General features: G+C 40.1%; 1 protein-coding gene across 7 annotated transcripts in view; it reads left to right on the top strand.

The window, feature by feature from the left end:
- The window catches only part of LOC132008462 (activating molecule in BECN1-regulated autophagy protein 1), a 178,324-nt gene that overhangs the window by 124,545 nt on the left and 35,711 nt on the right, over positions 1–18,068 (top strand). For all 7 annotated transcript variants that reach the window (XM_059387103.1, XM_059387102.1, XM_059387104.1 and 4 more), the window contains one exon: positions 11,363–11,473. In XM_059387103.1, coding sequence (XP_059243086.1) covers positions 11,363–11,473 — 111 coding nt within the window. The remainder of the gene's footprint in view (positions 1–11,362; positions 11,474–18,068) is intronic.

The following is an 18,068-nucleotide window of genomic DNA, read 5'->3' as shown; positions in this document are numbered from 1 at the left end:
ATAGTGATAGTCATTGTAAAAATTGGTTTTGGTAATGGTTGCGTATTGGCATGAATATATTAAAATCCCTTGCATGGTATACTTTAAGTAGGTAAATTGTGCAGTCTGTGGATTACATCTCATAAAGCTTTTATCTTGAAACAAACTATATATAGTTTGGTCATTTTCTTTAGTGTCAAAACTGTAAATGGGAATAAAAGAAACTTCTGCCCTTGAAAGAAGTCTTGTTATCTGCCACCATGGCCTCTTTCCAAGTCCCCAGGCTATAGAATAATTGACTGTGGTCTTAGATGAGATTTTTTAAAATGGTGAAAAAGGCGACAAAGTGAGTATGACAAAGTGCTTAGTTATATTTCCTTCTTAGAGCAGATTTAAAGACTGCATTTGAATGAAGCTTTCTGGAAAGAAGAAAAAGTGTTCTTCCTAGGATGCCATTCAGTATATACTTAGAGAGGAAAAGTGCTTTTTATGTCCAAATAATGCCATGTTGTCCTGCTCTAAGAATTATTTTTCATAGACAAAAACCGATTTATTAATTTACAAAGAGCTTAGACAGTCTGCATAACCAAACATATAAATGCATGTAATATGTGGGTATGCGTAGTACATACTAAAAAAATACAGGGAGCTGGTAAACAGAAGATACTCACTAGTACTTGAAATTATTAAAGAAATGCAAAGGGAAATAGATTGCTATATTTTGTTTCTCAGATTTACCAAAACTTTTACAGAATAGTATTTTTTAATAATAGCCTTATTGAGGGGGACACCTGGGTGGCTCAGTCGGTTAGGCTTCTGCAGCTCTGGTCCTGATCCCCGGGTCCTGGGATTTAGTTCCCCATTGGGCTCCTTGCTCAGTGGGGAGCCTGCTTTTCCCTCTGCCTGCTGCACTTTCTTTCTCTCTGACAAGTAAAAAGTTTTTAAAATCTTTAAAAAAAAAAAAAAAGCCTTATTGAGATATAACTCACATACCATTCGTTCACCTATTTAAAGTTCAGTGGCTTTTAATATATTCACAGAGTTCTGCAACCATTGCCACTATCTGAAGATTGCGGAACATTTTTATCACATTCCCATACGCATTAGCAGTCACTTCTCCCTTCTCCTTCCCTTTCCCTGCCTCCTCCAGCCCTAGGCAACCACTAATCTACTTTTTGTCTCTATAGCTTTGCCTATTCTAGACATTTCATGTAAATGGAATCATAAAATATATGGTCTTTTGTGACTGGCTTTCTAAAAAGAATTTTGAAAAGTTGATAAATTGTTCGGTTGGACCTGTCCTGGAGTTTGTGGTTGCTGTTCTGTTGACCAATTAGCAAGCTGGTTCTTGACTTCATATCACAGCTAAGCAGAAGGATAGTAATTGTGTTTCCAGGCTGGTGAGTCTTTGGTCCCTAGCCCCATTCTTATTCTGTCTTCCCAGTAGCAGCACAGTCAGAAATGGCCATTCTGGGGGCGCCTGGGTGGCTCAGTGGGTTAAAGCCTCTGCCTTCTGCTCAGGTCATGATCCCAGGGTCCTGGGATCGAGCCCCGCATCGGGCTGTCTGCTCCATGGAGAGCCTGCTTCCTCCTCTCTCTCTCTGCCTGCCTCTCTGCCTATTTGTGATCTCTGTCTGTCAAATAAATAAATAAAATCTTTAAAAAAAAAAGAAAAAGAAATGGCCATTCTGAATTAGGCAGCCTCAAATGGAACAATTTTATAGGACTGAAATATAATTTAATCGTTTCTTTCTTTGTAACTTGCCCTTTTTTACCCTCCCAAATTAGCTTCTCTGATACATTTGCTAATGATTCCCATTGTTCCATATTTTCACTGTACAGTTGAATCATACTCTTCACTTTCCTGCTCCTAGAACAGATCTTGGAGAGAGGCTAAAAGCTGTTTTTGAAAAAAGGTTTCTAATTCTCCTTTCCAAGCAACAGATCAGGGGAGTCAGAGAAGCAGAGGCAGAGAGAGGCATGCAGGCTATCGGGTTTGGCAGAGCTCACCTACCATGGGACTGTCATGATTATTAAGATTTTATCCCTAGACACATTCTCCAGACTTCCAGCCTACAAGTTGAAGACCTGACTGAGAGAATGAGACTGGGCAGCTTGGTTTTGCTGTTGTTCTCTGATAGTTGGCCAGGATCATTGGATATAAGTTTCTTTTCCCCCATGTTTTATCTCTTGTGAGACTCATCCTTATTTTCTCTTTTGCTCTGAGGCTCCAGGGGAAAAGCTCTGTGGTCATATGATAGAGAGTGAACTGCTGTGACTGCCAGTATCCTCATAGACACCTGCTCTTTCCACTGTCTCCTAGAACATGAGTGAAAGTCTAGGGGCTCTTTATGTCTTTCTCTCTGTTTTTGTTTTTGTAATTAATAGCCTTTAAAAAAAATTTTTTTTAAAAGAGCTATCTTAGGTCTACAAAAAACTGAGTGGAAAGTACAGGAGTTCCCGTATATCTCCTCCTACACACATACCCATAAGCACCCCCCATCATCATTCTTCTCCAAAATGGTACATTTGTTTTTGTTTTAAAGGTTTTATTTATTTATTTGACAGAGAGAGACACAGTGAGAGAAGGAACACAAGTAGGGGGAGTGGGAAAGGGAGAAGCAGGCTTCCCACTGAGCAAGGAACCCAATGGGGGCTTGATCCCAGGACCCTGGGATCATGACCTGAGCGGAAGGCAGCCGCTTAACGACTGAGCCACCCAGACGCCCCTAAAGTGGTACATTTGTTATGTACAGTACACGAACCAACACTGACACACCGTTATCACTCCAACATTAAGTTTCACACTTAATATTGTTAAGTTCTGTGGGTTTGGCAAATGTATGATGACATGTATCCACCATCATAGTATCCTACAGAGTAATAGTTTCACCATCCGCAAATATCTCTTTTGGTGCTACAACTGTACCTCCCTCTCTCCCCACCAAACCACTGACAACCACTGATCTTTTTCCTTTGTACATAGTTTTTGACTTTCCAGAGTGATATAGTTAGATTCACACCATATATAGATTTTTGCTTCTTTTTTTTTTTTAAGATTTTATTTATTTATTTGACAGAGAGAGATCACAAGTAGGCAGAGAGGCAGGCAGAGAGAGAGGAAGGGAAGCAGGCCCCCTGCTGAGCAGAGAGCCCAATGTGGGACTCGATCCCAGGACCCCAAGATCATGACCCAGATCAGCAGCTTAACCCACTGAGCCACCCAGGCGCCCAGATTTTTGCTTCTTTTACTTAAATTTCCTTTTACTTAAATTTCTTTTTGAGGCTTGATAGCTTGTTTCTTTTTAGAGCTGAATAATACTCCACTGTATGGTTGTACTACAGTTTATTTATCTATTCTCCTATCAGAGGACATCTTGGTGGCTTCTAAGTTTTGGCAGTTATGAATAAAGCTGCTATAAACATCTGTATGTAGGTTTTTTATGTGACATATGCTTTCAGCTGACTTGAGTAAATACCAAGAACACGATTGCTGGATCATACCACTAAGGGTATGTTTAGTTTTACAAAGAAATTGACAAACTGTCTTCCGAAGTCCCTGTACCTTTGTATTCCCACCAGCGAGAGATAAACGTTCCTGTTGTTTTGCATCCTGTTCACCGTTCAGTGTGATCAATATCTTGCATTTTAGCTGTTCAGTAAGTGTGTAGTAGTTTCTCATTGTTACTTTATTTTGTAGTTCCCTAAAGAAATGATGTTGAACATCTTTTCATATGCTTATTTACTATCTGTGTATCTTCTTTGGTAAGGAGTCTGTTCTGATTTTTTGCCAGTATTCAAATCACATTTTGTTATTGTTGAGTTTTAAGTGTTCTTTGTATATTTTAGATACCAGTCCTTTATTAGATATATTTTTTAAAAAGATTTTATTTATTTATTTATTTGACAGAGAGAGACACACACACAGCAAGAGAGGGAATACAGCAGGGGGAATGGGAGAGCGAGAAGCAGGCTTCCCGCTGAGCAGGGAGCCTGATGTGGGGCTGGATCCAGGACCCTGGGATCATGATCTGAGCTGAAAGCAGATGCTTAATGACTGAGCCACCCAGGTGCCCCTAGATAAATGTTTTGTAAAGGTTTTTCTACTGGTCTGTGGCTCAGCTTTTCATTCTCTTTTCATAGTGTCTTTCACCAAGTGGAAGCTTTTAATTTTAATGAAGTTAACTTTGTCCATTTTTTCTTTCATAGATTGTGCTTTTGCTAGAAAAGTCTTTTTTTCTGTTTCTGTTTTGTTTTTTTTTTAAAGATTTTATTGATCTATTTGACAGAGTCATAGAGGGAGAAGCAGGCTGTCCGCTGAGCAGGGAGCCCGACAAGGGGCTTGATCCCAGAACTCGGGGATCAATGACCTGAGCCAAAGGCAGCCGCTTAAACGACTGAGCCACCAGGTGCCCAAGAAAAGTCTTTACCAAACCCAAGATCACCTAGATTTTCTCTTATATTATCTCCTAAGAATGTTACAGTTTTGTGTTTTACATCCAGGTCTGTGATCCACTTTGAGCTCATTGTTGTGAAAAGTACAAGGTTTGTATCTAGATTCATATTTTTGCATGTGGACGTGCATTTGTTTCAGCACCATTTGTTGAAAAGACTGTCTTTCTCTATAGAATTGCTGTTGCGCCTTTGTCAAAGATCAGTTGACTGTGTTTGTTTGGGTTTGTTTCTGGGCTTTTTTGTTCACTCCATTGATCTGTTTGCCTGTTCTTTTGTCAGTGCCACACCATCTTCATTACCGAAGCTTTGTAGTAAGTCTTGAAGTCGGGTAGTGTCAGTCCTCCAATTTGTTCTCTCCTTGCATACTGTGTTGGCTGTTCTGGATCTTTTCCATTTCTAGATAAATTTTAGAATTTGTCAGTATTCATAAAGTAATGTTCAGGGATTTTGATTTGGATTGCATTTAATCTAAAGATCCAGTTGGGAAGAATTGACATCTTAACAGTAAATATTGGAGATCTTTTGTGATTGCTTTCATTGGAGTTTTATAGTTTTCATTGTATAGCTCATATATGTATTTTATGAGATTTATACCTAAATATTTTTCTTTCTCTCTCTCTCTGGTCTAATGTAAATGGCATTTTATTTTTAACTTTTAATTCCAGTTCCGGTTATTCATTTGTTCATTGCTGGTATATAGGAAAGCTATTAACTTCTTGTATCCTGCAGTCTTGATATAATTGCTTAATAGTTCCAGGAGTAACTTTTACTGTTCTTTGGGATTTTCTGCATAGACAATCATGTCATCTGCGAACAAAGACGGTTTTATTTCTTCTCTCCAAGTTTTGTTTCTTTCTCTTACTTTTCTTTTCTTAATGCATTAGGTAGGATTTACAGTAAATAAGGAGTAGTGAAAGGAAACATCTTAGCTTGTTATCAGTCTTAGGGGAAAAACATATAGTTTCTAATCACTAAGTATGACGTTAACTGTAGGGTTTTTGTAGATATTTTCTGTCCAGTTGAGATAGTTCTCCTCTCTTCCTAGTTTCCTGATAGTGTTTATCATCAGTAGATATTGGATTTTGTCACATGCTTTTTTTGCATCTATTGGTATGATTACATGATTTTTCTTCTTTGTCTCACTGAGGTACTGGATTATATTTATTGATTTTCAAATGTTGAGCCAGCCCTGCATACCTGGGCTAAATCTCACTTGGTCGTAGGATACAATTTTTTAAAGATATTACTGGGTTAGACTTGGTAATATTTTGTTGAGGATTTTTGCTTCTGAGACAATTAGTCTATAATTTTCCTTTCTTCACTGTCTTGGTCTTGGTCTTGCTATTGGGACAATACTGGCCTTAAGTTAGAAAGTAGTCCCACTTTTGTTTTCTGTAAGAAATTGTAGACATTTGATGTAATTTCTTCCATAGATGTTTGATAGAATTTACTAGCAAACCCACTTGGGCCTAGTGCTTTATATTTGGGGAAGTTTGCTTTTGTTTTTGTTTTTTAAGTATTTATTTATTTTTGTGAGGAGGAGTCAGAGGGAGAGAGGGAGAGGAAAAGAGAGAATCTCAAGCAGACTGCCTACTGAGTACAGAGCCTGATGCAGGACTCCCATGTCAGGACCCTGAGATCATGATGTGGGCCGAAATCAAGAGTCAGATACTTCACCAACTGAGCCACCTAGGCATCCCCTGTTCTGGGAGGTTGTTAATGGTCAGTTCAACTTAATAGATATAGGCTTATTCAGGTTATCTGTTACTTCTTGTGTAAGTTTGGGAGACTATGTCTTTCAAGGAATTTCCATTTCTTCTAGGTTATCAGATTGTTTGTAGTAGTCTTTTATTATCCCTTTAGTGTCCACACATCAGTAGTGATGGCCCCTCTTTTGTTTCTTAGATTGATAAACTTGTGTCTTTTCTCTTTTTTCTTCAGTTAGCTTGGCTAGAGGTTTATCAATTATATTGATCCTTCTAAAGAACTGGCTTTGGTTTTATTAATTTTTTTCTATTGATTTCCTGTTTTCAGTTTCATTGATTTCTTCTCTAATTTTTTATTTTTACTTCTTACATTGAATTTGATTTGCTTTTCTTTTTCTTACTTCCTAAGGTGGAAGCTTAAATTATTGATTTTAGATCTTTCTTCTTTTCTAATAGATACATTCAGTGCAGTACATTTCCTTCTAAACACTGCTTTTATTGCATCCAACAAATTTTATTAAGTTGTATTTTCCATCCTCATTTAGTTCAAAATATTTTAAATTTTTTCTTGAGATGTCTTCTTTGAGCCATGTGTTACTTAAAGTGTGTTCTCCAAGTATTTGGGGATTTTCCAGTTATTTTTTCTTGCTACTAATTTCTAGGCTAATTCCCTGTTGTCTGACAGCATACTTTGTATGATTTCTATTCTTTTAAATGTGTTATAGTGGTTTTTGTGGCCCAGAATGTGATGGGTCTTGCCCTTGGCAGTTTTTCAAGGAGAAAGTTACTAAAGAGTCCAGGGCCTTGACATTTGACCTCAATTCCAAAATTAAATGCTTCTGTCTCTTGGCTCTGGCACATAATTTGCACCAGTCTCTTATAAAAGGAACTTTCTCTGTGACTTGTTGATTGCAGAGCTATACCTGTAGAAGAAAAGTACATAGAGATTAAAATAAATGATTAGAGGCACCTGGGTGGCTCAGTGGGTTGAGCCTCTGCCTTTGGCTCAGGTCATGATCTCGGGGACTGGGATTGAGCCCCGCATTGGGCTCTCTGCTCAGCGGGGAACCTACTTCCCCCCTCTGTCTGCCTCTCTGCCTACTTGTGATCCTCTTTGTTAAATTTAAAAAAAAAAAATCTTTGAAATAAATGATTAATTTTAACAGTAGTCATTTATTAGACACTTATTATTTGCCATCACTTTACGTTTACTGTTTTGGTAAGTTCTCCCAATCACCCTATAAATTGTAGGTATTACTGTTTTTTTAAAGGTTTTATTTGAGAGAGAGAGAGAGAGGAGGCAGAGGGAGAGAGAGACTCTCAAACAGATTCCATACTGAGTACAGAGCCCAACATTTGGGTCAGTTTCACCACCCTGAGATCATGACCTGATCTGAAATAAAGAGTTGGACGCTCAACTGTCTGAGCCACCCAGATGCCCCTGTAGTTGTTATTATTATACCCTTTTTACAGATGAGAAAACTGAGGTTCAGAGATATTAACAAAGTCACACTATAGTAGGTACTAGGAGGAAGTATCAAAATCAGGTCCATCTGATCCTGAAGACTATTCTCAGACACCATACCAAAAACAAACTACAAGCCATAATACCCCAGTTCAAGCTAGCCTCTAATCCATGACAGAAATGGGAAACTAAATTTGCTAAGGGAATATTTGTATAATGGTATGCCTTTGATTAGTTTCTCTCCAAAATCAGCATCACTAAGAGTTTGCATGCTATTAGCAGTGGCTGTTAGCATTCTAGTAGTGGTACTTCCTAAGAGTGCCTATCTTAGAGTTACAATGTAGGCTATATTTATTTAGCTTGGAGTTTTCTAACTAGGGATGATTTTGGTTCCAAGGATCATTTGGCAGTGTTCGGAGATAATTTTGGTAGTCACATTTGGGGGGGGGGGGGGAGTGCTGTTGGCATCTAGTGGCCAGAGGCCAGAGGCCAGGAATTTTGCTAAACATCCTCCAAAAGCCCAAGACCAGCCCCACACTCTAAACAAAGAATTATCTGGCCCCAAATATCAGTAGTGGAGGTTGAGAAACCCTGAGTCTAGCTTGTTACATCCCATTATTACTGAGAAAACCTTGAGGTCTCAGAAATCTCTCAGCGGTCCCTTAGGATTTGGCTTTGAGGCTAAGTGCCTCCTATGTAAATACTAAGTAGCTTAGTCCATTAACTCATTCTGGCACATTTCCTATACCTTCAGCTTAGTGGCCAGAGGCCTACTAAATGGTTGGGGCTTTTTAATAGGGTGGTACTTTTTCTTCCTGATGTTTCCGAGAGACAGGCTCACCTGGCTTGCAGCCCTTGCAGAAGAGAACCTGGTGACAGTACGCTAATCTGTTGCTGGCATTTTTTGCTTCCTAATCTATGTTTACACGACACTGAAAATTGACTCCCTGGTGCCAGGCACCATTTCTCTTCAGCGCTCTGGCACCATTGGCGGAGAATACCTCCCCAGTCCCTTTCACACAGTGCTACCCATCCATGTTTATGACATTGCACAGCTGTTCTCCAGAAGACATTTCTGGAGGCATGGATGGTACAGGAGCTTCTGGAGCTGGGCTTGGAGTTGTCATCATGTTCCCCGTTGCAGATCCCCAGCACTCTTAAAGCAGCTGCTATTTTCCTTAACTGGTTTCCTGATGGTAGGTCCCACCCTCCCCTCCAGATTTTAAAATCTTAGAATACGGAGTTTGTTTCTTCAGTTTATTTCCTACTCTTTTAGCAGCTAACGTTTCATTCATCATCTACTGAGAAATCAACTTACCTTCTATTACTTTGTGTTTTATGCTTTTCTGTTAAAAGTTGGAGGACGTGATAAGGAACTATAGTGGTGTGAGAAGGACTGGTGGTCAGAGGGAGATGTCAACTCTCTAGATAAGCAAGCCAGGGGGACAATTCATAAGCTCAATGATATTGAGCCTGGACCAGAGTGAAACTGAGTAATTCTTTCCAGGGAAGTGGTCGACCTTAGAACTAAAAAATGATTTTCACTATCAAGGGGGCCTAAAAAATCAAAAGTACCCCCCGCCAAAAAATATAAAAAAGTCCCCTGTTAAGAAAGCCCTAAATGTAGCTTACCCTCCTCATGACCCAGAAGAAGTTCAGCAAAGTTCCCAAGTCAGGTTCCCAAGTCAGCATTCAATTATTATAGAATATTCTATAAAAATTAAACTTATTAAGGGACACCTGGGTGGCTTAGTTGGTTGAGCAGCTGCCTTCGGCTCAGGTCATGATCCCAGCGTCCTGGGATCGAGTCCCACATCGGGCTCCTTGCTCCGCAGGGAGCCTGCTTCTCCCTCTGACTCTGCCTTCTACTCTGTCTGCCTGTGCTTGCTCTCACTCTCTCTCTCTTACAAATAAATAAATAAAATCTTTAAAAAAAATTAAACTTATTAAGGACATATATTTTTTTACCTCATTTGAGTGATATGCACAGGTCCTCAGTAGGAGTTTGAGGTCACTGGACTGTCATTCTCGGACCTTCCCAAATGCTGTCATTCTCAGGACTTCAGGGAGATCATGACCATTTGGGTCTATGTCTTTGAATCTGTAAGATTTTAAAGAATAAATTGTGGTGGGCATATTGGTTTATCTAAAACAGTATTCTTCAACCTTCACTTAAGTATTTCCCTCCTAAGGAGATTTAATAGACAGTGTTTACCTAATCACCCCCCCCACGAAATTTTAATATTACAGATAGGCTGTGTATCTATCATGTACTACAGTATATCTGAGGCGAGGTAGTAATTGCACTAAGATTTCCCCATGAACAGTTTTTGCCCCCATGGGGGCAATATTACCCATATTGAGAGTATATAATGTAGCAGTATTATTATCATCTTGGAAATAAACTGTTTTTTCCTTTCTTTACAAATGGAAACTGGGATGAGGACACTACAATAATAAACTGATGGTGAAGAGAGTCTTCTCATGTAGTAGCTTGCCACAACTAGAGAAAAGAGAGAAGAGTACTTTTCTGGCTTATATGGAGAACATTTTCTTCCTGAACAACCTCTTGACCATTTGAGGAGAGAATAGGGAAAGATCTGGAATGGCAGAGCAATAAAGGAAGCTCACCAAAAGGGGGATGGGGGACAGATGACAGGACCCTCTTGCGGTGATATGCCAAGGAGGAAGGTGGTGATACTGAAGAATCTAGGTATAAAATTGTCCATTGTTCCAAGGCTACTAAGTTCTAACAAGTTCAGTTTCTTAAAGTAGGAGGTGATTTGCAGCAGAGAATATCATTTAGGTTGTCTCGCATGCAACAGTGTTCTATTCTCCTAAGAGGGTTTGGCTCTGTCTGATCAAAAGGGTGGTTGTGTATGAAATGCACCTCGGAAGGAGGAGGAGGAAATGACATGTTCATGTAAATGAAATACAACTGCAAATTAAAGTGTCACCCTGTTAAAAAAAAATCCATTTTTTATTTAATTGGTTACCAAGGAAAAAAATGTCATACAGAAGTGTATATCTCAGGGAAAGTTAAACTGTGAGATGTTTCAAGTGAATCCAGATTCAAGGAAGTTCTCATGGGGCGGGGAGGGGAGGGGTTTGTAAAATACTGCCTTAATAAAAATATTCAGATACTGAAAAGCCAGACTCATAAATTTCTGCTGTGTTACATACCAGGGGTCCAGAAGAAATTAACAAATATGAATTTGTTTGTTCTTCACCATCTCTAACGATCCAATCAGTTATATATTGGCTGCCTCTTCCCTGGAGGAAGCCTCCTTTTGAGATGTTTTATTAGGAAGAAGGTCATGTACAAAGGAGGAGATGCTTTCTCCCAAAGACCACTGCCTATTACAAAGACATCCAGGAATGAAATGCTTCTCTGTGTGGCTTTCCTGTGTTAATGTTGTGCTCCCATTTTTCACGCCCCCCCCCCACCAACACCGTGCATTTTTATGAAAACTCCTCTGTCTCTAGATTGAGAGTCTACCAGACAGGACATAATACGGTACCTGCCACATTTTTGGCACTGAGGAAATGTTAAATAATCATGGGAGGGGCTGATGAATGAAATTATGTTTCCAGTAGAATTGTTCTTGAGATATGTCTGGTTTCTCTTTGAGATGGGGACTTGGCAGATGGTTCTTCCTCTTCCCCCTCTCCTGCTGATCCCAGTACATACTGTTTTATGTTTGCAGGGGAAACGTGGATAAAGACTATACTGTGCTCTCTTCTTCTCCTCTACCAGGGGCAGTGATTGGTGATGGACAGTCTGCTGTGGCCAGTAACATTGCCAATACTACCTACCGGCTCCAGTGGTGGGACTTCACTAAGTTTGACCTTCCTGAAATCAGTAATGGTAAGCCAACGTAGAGCTGGTACTGGCAGAAGGGGTATTTCTTACTGGTGAGCCCAAACTCAGAAACCCATGGAGCTCTGGAGTTTCTGTCATCTTGCTGGGCAGCTGATTCCCCAGTTCCATTCCTGCAGCTCTCCATCAGTAATTCAGCAGACATGTTTTGAGCACCCACCCTGAGCAGCGACCTGTGCTAGGAGCAATGCCAAGATGGACACAAAGACGAAGGTATCTCTTTTCTGGGGAGTTCACCAACAGTAGCTCATCATACTAAGCCTCAGTGTTTAAGTGGAACGGAGAAGCAGAGAAAGAGAAGAGTATAGGAACTGAGAGCAAGCCCCTGTGTCCCTTGAGGAAAGACTGTGGTGATGTAAACTCATTTATTAATCCAGAGCTGAATGGAACAAAGTGAATGACATGGTTGGTATGTGATTTACAAATGTGTCTAATGTGTCTGTCTGATCGTCCGTTTCCCAGCTTCCAAGGACCTCTGCAATCCCATATCCCAGTTTTGCTCACTACAGCATTTCATTTCATTTCATTTTGTTTTGTTTTAGGTATTCTTTTTTTAAAGATTTTTATTTATTTGACAGACAGAGATCACAAGCAGGCAGAGAGGCAGGCAGAGAGGAGGAAGCAGGCTCCCTGCTGAGCAGACAGCCCAATGCGGGGCTCGATCCCAGAACCCTGGGATCATGACCTGAGCCGAAGGCAGAGGCTTTAACCCACTGAGCCACCCAGGCGCCCCTTGTTTTAGGTTTTAAAGATTTTGTTTATTTATCTTAGAGAAAGAGAGAGAGATACAGCACGAGCAAGACGGGCAGAGGGAGAGAGATTCTCAGACTCCTCGCTAAGCATGGAGCCTGATGCAGGGCCCCATCCCAGGACCCTGAGATCACGACCTGAACTGAAACCAAGAGTTGGACACTTAACCACTTGTGCCACCCATCACAGCATTTTAGACAACTTATTTCACTTGGACTCGCACATTCCTAAGAAGTGACAGCTCAGCCTCTGCTTGATAAAAATGATAGTCACACTATCTGATAAGATGGCCTGATCCATCACTGATAAGCTCCTGTTCTTGTTCCCAAGCTGTTATTTCTTCCCGGTGGTCCTGGTTTTACCTCTAAATCTCGACAGAATGTATCTAATGACACCTCTTCTGGTGGTCCTCCAGCTGTTTGAAGATAAATTGCCATGTCTCTTTGAATCTTTCCTCTCAGGCCAGACTTTTTTCCTGAGATTCCTTTTACTGAAATACAAGAAACCTTGGACTGGTTTCCAAGTCCTTGATGGTTCTGTTCACTTTCCCTTTTGACTTTGGGGAGCCAGAACAGAGTAGAAAACTCCAGCTGCGAGCTGTCCAGTGCATACATAGCACAATAGCGGTTTGGACAGTGTTAATTCAGCCTGAGATTTCAGCAGCTTTTCCTGAAGCCACTTTTCAGTGTGCAGTCACTTCAAATTCTTGGATAATTTTTTTTTTAAAGATTTTATTTATTTATTTGACAGAGAAAGATCACAGGTAGGCAGAGAGGCAGGCAGAGAGAGAGAAGCAGGCTCCCTGCTGAGCAAAGAGCCCGATGTGGGGTTCGATCCCAGGACCCCGAGATCATGACCCGAGCCGAAGGCAGCGGCTCAACCCACCAAGCCACCCAGGCGCCCCTCTTGGATAATTATTAAGAAATTGAGACTCTACCATTCTGTTTATGCAGTTTGAATCGTTTAAGAAACCAAAACAGGTTTATATTTGCTTCTATTAAATTTTATCTTCATAGTATCAGTTGCGTTTCCTAGCTCCTCCCTCTCAATGTTTGTTTGAACTTTGGATTCAGTCCTTTTCTCTTAGTCTTTACATCACCTACTAATTTGACAGATACACTTTCTCTGTCTTCCTTTAGATTACTAGCAAAAATGGTCGGTCAGCGAGATCATTGTATTGGGCCTTGTGTGATACTGCCGTGGACTTCCTCTTTGTTGACTTTGGTTCCTGAATTAGTACCCTGGGCATGGTGTTCAGAACTGTAGCCCACAGCTTTTTTTTTTAATCTTGTCTGCAAGGTACTGTAAGAATTTGTCAGATGCCTTAAATTAATCCAGATAGTCTCTGTCTGTGGCATTTCCCGATATGCCTGTCTTGGTATCCTTATCAGACCATGAAAATGAGGTTAATTTTTCATGTCCTGATCTTAGTGAAACCACAGTAGCAATCATTTCTTTCTTTCTAAGTGCTTATAAGCCACATGTTCAATATCTTTTCTTTAACTCTGCTGGGAATCAACTGCAGTCTACTTTTTCCTTTATTGAATACCAAGTTTGCTTGTTCATCTCCAGATTTCTGGCCCAGATCTTCTTTGCCACAATTTATTTCTAGTTATTCTGTTTGTATTGTTTACCTTTTTAAAATTATAATCTGAAATATATTCACTATTCAAAAAATTTAGACTGTAAAATAATAGACAGTGAGAATTTTCCCAACTCTTCTCCCAGCTATAGCCCATTTCTCCCCAGAGGCAACTACAATTGGCAGTTTTGTGTGTATCTTTTCAAGGATATTATATATATGTGTATATATAGGCAAATGCAAATGTCTTTTTTTTTTCATTTTCCATGTTATATACTTTCTGTACTTTGCTTTCTGTACTTTATAATATATCTTAGTGATCTTTACATACCAGTATATAGAGTTTACTCTTTCTTTTTAAATGACTGCTTAGTATTCCATTGTCCAAGTAGAATCTCTAGGTTCCATTTTTTAATCAGTCATTTTTCAACCATTCTTCCTCTGAGGAACTTTTTAAAAATAGTTTTCAGTCTTTCCTATACAAAACATGTTGCAGCTTGCCATTTCACACCTGGGCCAGGTTATCTACAGGGTAAATCCCTATAGGATAAAGCCCTAGAAATGGAATTGTGGTTACAAAGACCACATACGTCTGTGATTTGGGTAGATGCTCCTAAATCACCCTCGGTAGGGGTTATGCCAATTTATACTCTTGCCTGCAGTTTATGAGGATGCCTGTTCCCCCTAAACTCTGGCTTCCAGAATGTGTTACCGTATGTTTTGGATATTTGCAAATCTGATAGGTTAAAAAATAGTATGCAGGTATTTAAAGTTTATATTTCTCATATTACAAAGCAGATCGAGTGCCTCTTCACACACTTAGCTCGTGTATTATGTTGCCCTTTCTTGACCTGTCCATGTGCTTTACCTATTTTTTATTGTATTGATGATCTTTTCCTTATCAGTTCAACAGGAACTCCTTCTAAATCAGAAAATCAACTTACAATGGGAGTTTCCTGGTTGTCATTTGTCTTTTGACTTTACTGAAGGTTATTTTTGTCATAGAACTTATTTTAAGTAGTCAGAATTATCCAGCTTCCCATTTATGGTTCCCAGATTTTTGTGTCATCATTAGGAAGATCAGTTAGTACTTTTATATTTTAGCTTTTTTCTTGCCCTTAAGTCTTCAATTCACTAGAAGTTTAACCTTGTCCCAAACAAGCAGAGTATGATCTAGCCTTAATCCAGTATGGCCGCTCATTTGTCCCAATCAGTTTACAGAGTAATTCACTTGTTCCCAGTGATTTAGGATGTCCTCTTTTTTAAAAAATTAATTTATTTATTTGACACACAGAGATCACAAGGAGGCAGAGAGAGGCAGGCAGAGAGCTGGGGGAAGCAGGTTCCCCGCCAAGCAGAGAGCCCAACACGGGACTTGATCCCAGGACCCCAGGACCACGATCCGAGCCAAAGGCAGAGGCCTCAACCCACTGAGCCACCCAGGTGCCCCATGGGTTGTCCCTTTGATCCTATTTTTACTTTCCTGTGTATATTTAGATGTATTTCTAGATTATCCATTCTGTCCTAGTGATCTGTTTAATTATTCATGTGAGAGTACCACAGGGGTTTAAGTTTTCAGGCATTGTGTTTTAGAATCTGGTAGGAAACTATCTCTTATTATTATTTTTTTTAATCCAGATTGTCCTGTTTGCTCAAGCAGTTTTATTTTCCTGTATGGACTTTATTTATTTTTTTTTTAAAGATTTTATTTATTTATTTGTCAGAGAGAGAGGGAGAGAGAGCGAGCACAGGCAGACAGAATGGCAGGCAGAGGCAGAGGGAGAAGCAGGCTCCCTGCTGAGCAAGGAGCCCGATGTGGGACTCTATCCCAGGTTGCTGGGATCATGACCTGAGTCGAAGGCAGCCGCTCAACCAACTGAGCCACCCAGGCGTCCCTCCTGTATGGACTTTAAAACTACTTTACTTCTTCCCTTCACCCCCCCCCAAAAAAAAATTCCCTTTAATGTAATTATTGGAGTCACATTAAATTTATGTTAACTTAAGGAGATTCAGTATCTTTATGGTTAGATTTAAGAACATGGTATGGTTTTCCATTTCCACAAGTTTCTCTTGTGTTCTTAGTAATGTTTTAAAGTTTTCTTAAGGGATGCCTGGGTGGCTCATTTAGTTGGTTAAGTGTCTGCCTGTGGCTTAGGTCGTGATCTCTGGGTCCTGGGATCCAACCCCGCAAGGGGCTTCTTGCTCAGCAGGGAGGGAGCCGGCTTCTCCCTCTGCCTGCCACTCCCCCTGCTTGAGCTCTCACTCACCTCTCTGATAAATAAATAAATAAAATCTTTTAAAGGGGGAACGGTGCCTGGGTGGTTCAGTGGGTTAAAGCCTCTCCCTTCGGCTCAGGTCATGATCCTAGGGTCCTGGGATCGAGCCCTGCATTGGGCTCTCTGCTCAGTGGGGAGCCTGCTTCCCCCTCTCTCTGTCTGCCTGCTTTTCTGCCTACTTGTGATCTCTCTGTCTGTCAACTAAATAAATAAAATCTATAAATAAAAAGTTTTCTTCATATAGATCCTTTATAGTTCTTTTTTCAAAGATTTATTAATTTATTTGAGAGAGAGTTGTGTGCATGCACGCAAGCAGGAGGAAGGGCAGGAGAGGGAGAGAATCCCAAGCAGATTCCTTGCTGACCGTGGAGCCTGATTCGTTGCTTGATACCACCACCCCGAGACCATGACCTGAACTGAAATTAGGATTGGATGCTTAACCTACTGAGCCACCCAGTGCTCCTCGATCCTGTACAGTTCTTAAGTTTACTGTTACAAGCTTGCTTTTAAAATCCTACTGCTATCTTACTGAATTGTTTACTAATTGTAGTTGTTACTCAGGTAAATCTCCTGCATGTTCTAGGTTTGTTATCCATAAATAATGGTAATTTTACCTTTTCCATTCAAAGTTTTACATTTGTGTATTTGTTTTTCTTGTATGTTTGCTTTGGCTACCATCAAAACAATGTTAAATAATAGCAGTCATCCTCATATTGCTCTGGATTTTAGTAGGAAACTTCTTTTTCCCAATACTTTTTTTTTTTTTTTTTAATTTTATTTATTTAAGTAATCTCTATACCCAGTGTGGAGCTTGAACTCATAACCCTGAGATCAGGAGTCACATGCTTCTCTGACTAAGCTAGCCAGATGCCCCTGGCTTTTCCCCAGTAAGCATATTGCCGGCTTTTAGGTTGAACTAGAACTAGTTTATCATTTTAAGGAAGTCATCTCTTCCTATTTTATTAAGAGTTTTTATCAAGAATGGATATTCAATTTAGTCATAACTTTTCAGTATCTATGATCGTATTTTTCCCCCTCTCCTTTGACCTAATAGTATAATCATTATGTAAATAGATGCTGTAATATTGAACCCCTCTTTATATTTCTTGAATAACCCCACCTGGTTCTTGGAGTAGTCTTTAATGTAAATTGCCTTCCCTGTAGCTTAGTAAATAGACTTTTTTCACTGATACTTGTCAGTGAGTTGGCTCTATCCAGACTTTTCTTTTTTATGAAATCTATGGATTTGGGTATCAATGTTACTATGCTTGTGTTATAAATATAATTTGGAAGGTTTTCTTTTTTTCTTTGGAACAGTTTAAATAGAATTGGAATTACTTACACTTTTTATACTTTAAAGGTCTGGGCCTGATGCATGCATGCTTACTTTTACATGCGTAGGGGGAAATACTTCTTTGATAACTCTGTCAACTGTCCTATGATGGTTAAACATGTAATTTTTTTTCAGATTTTATTTATTTATTTGACAGACAGAGATCACAAGTAGGCGGAGAGGCAGGCAGAGAGAGAGAGGAGGAAGCAGGCTCCCCTCTGAGCAGAGGGCCTGATGTGGGGCTTGATCTCAGGACTCTGGGATCATGACCTGAGGCGAAGGCAGAGGCTTTAATCCACTGAGCCAACCAGGTGCCCCAACACATGAGCTCTTAAGCTTATACTATCTGGGTTCACATCCCTGGTCAACCGCCTTCTAGCAGTATGTCCTTGGTTAGTTACTTAATCTCTTTACACTTTGTTTTCCTTTTCTTTTTTTTTTTCTTTTAAGATTTTATTTATTTTATTTATTTGTCAGAGAGAGAGAGAATGAGAGCGAGCACAGGCAGACAGAGTGGCAGGCAGGGTCAGAGGGAGAAGCAGGCTCCCTGCCAAGCAAGGAGCCCGATGTGGGACTCGATCCCAGGATGCTGGGATCATGACCTGAGCCGAAGACAGCTGCTTAACCAACTGAGCCACCCAG

The sequence above is a fragment of the Mustela nigripes genome, unplaced genomic scaffold (assembly GCF_022355385.1).
Source record: "Mustela nigripes isolate SB6536 unplaced genomic scaffold, MUSNIG.SB6536 HiC_scaffold_148, whole genome shotgun sequence".
In the NCBI taxonomy this organism is placed as follows: Eukaryota; Metazoa; Chordata; class Mammalia; order Carnivora; family Mustelidae; genus Mustela; species Mustela nigripes.
The sequence above is the reverse complement of the archived record's forward strand: the minus strand, read 5'-3'. Positions and strand labels throughout refer to the sequence as shown.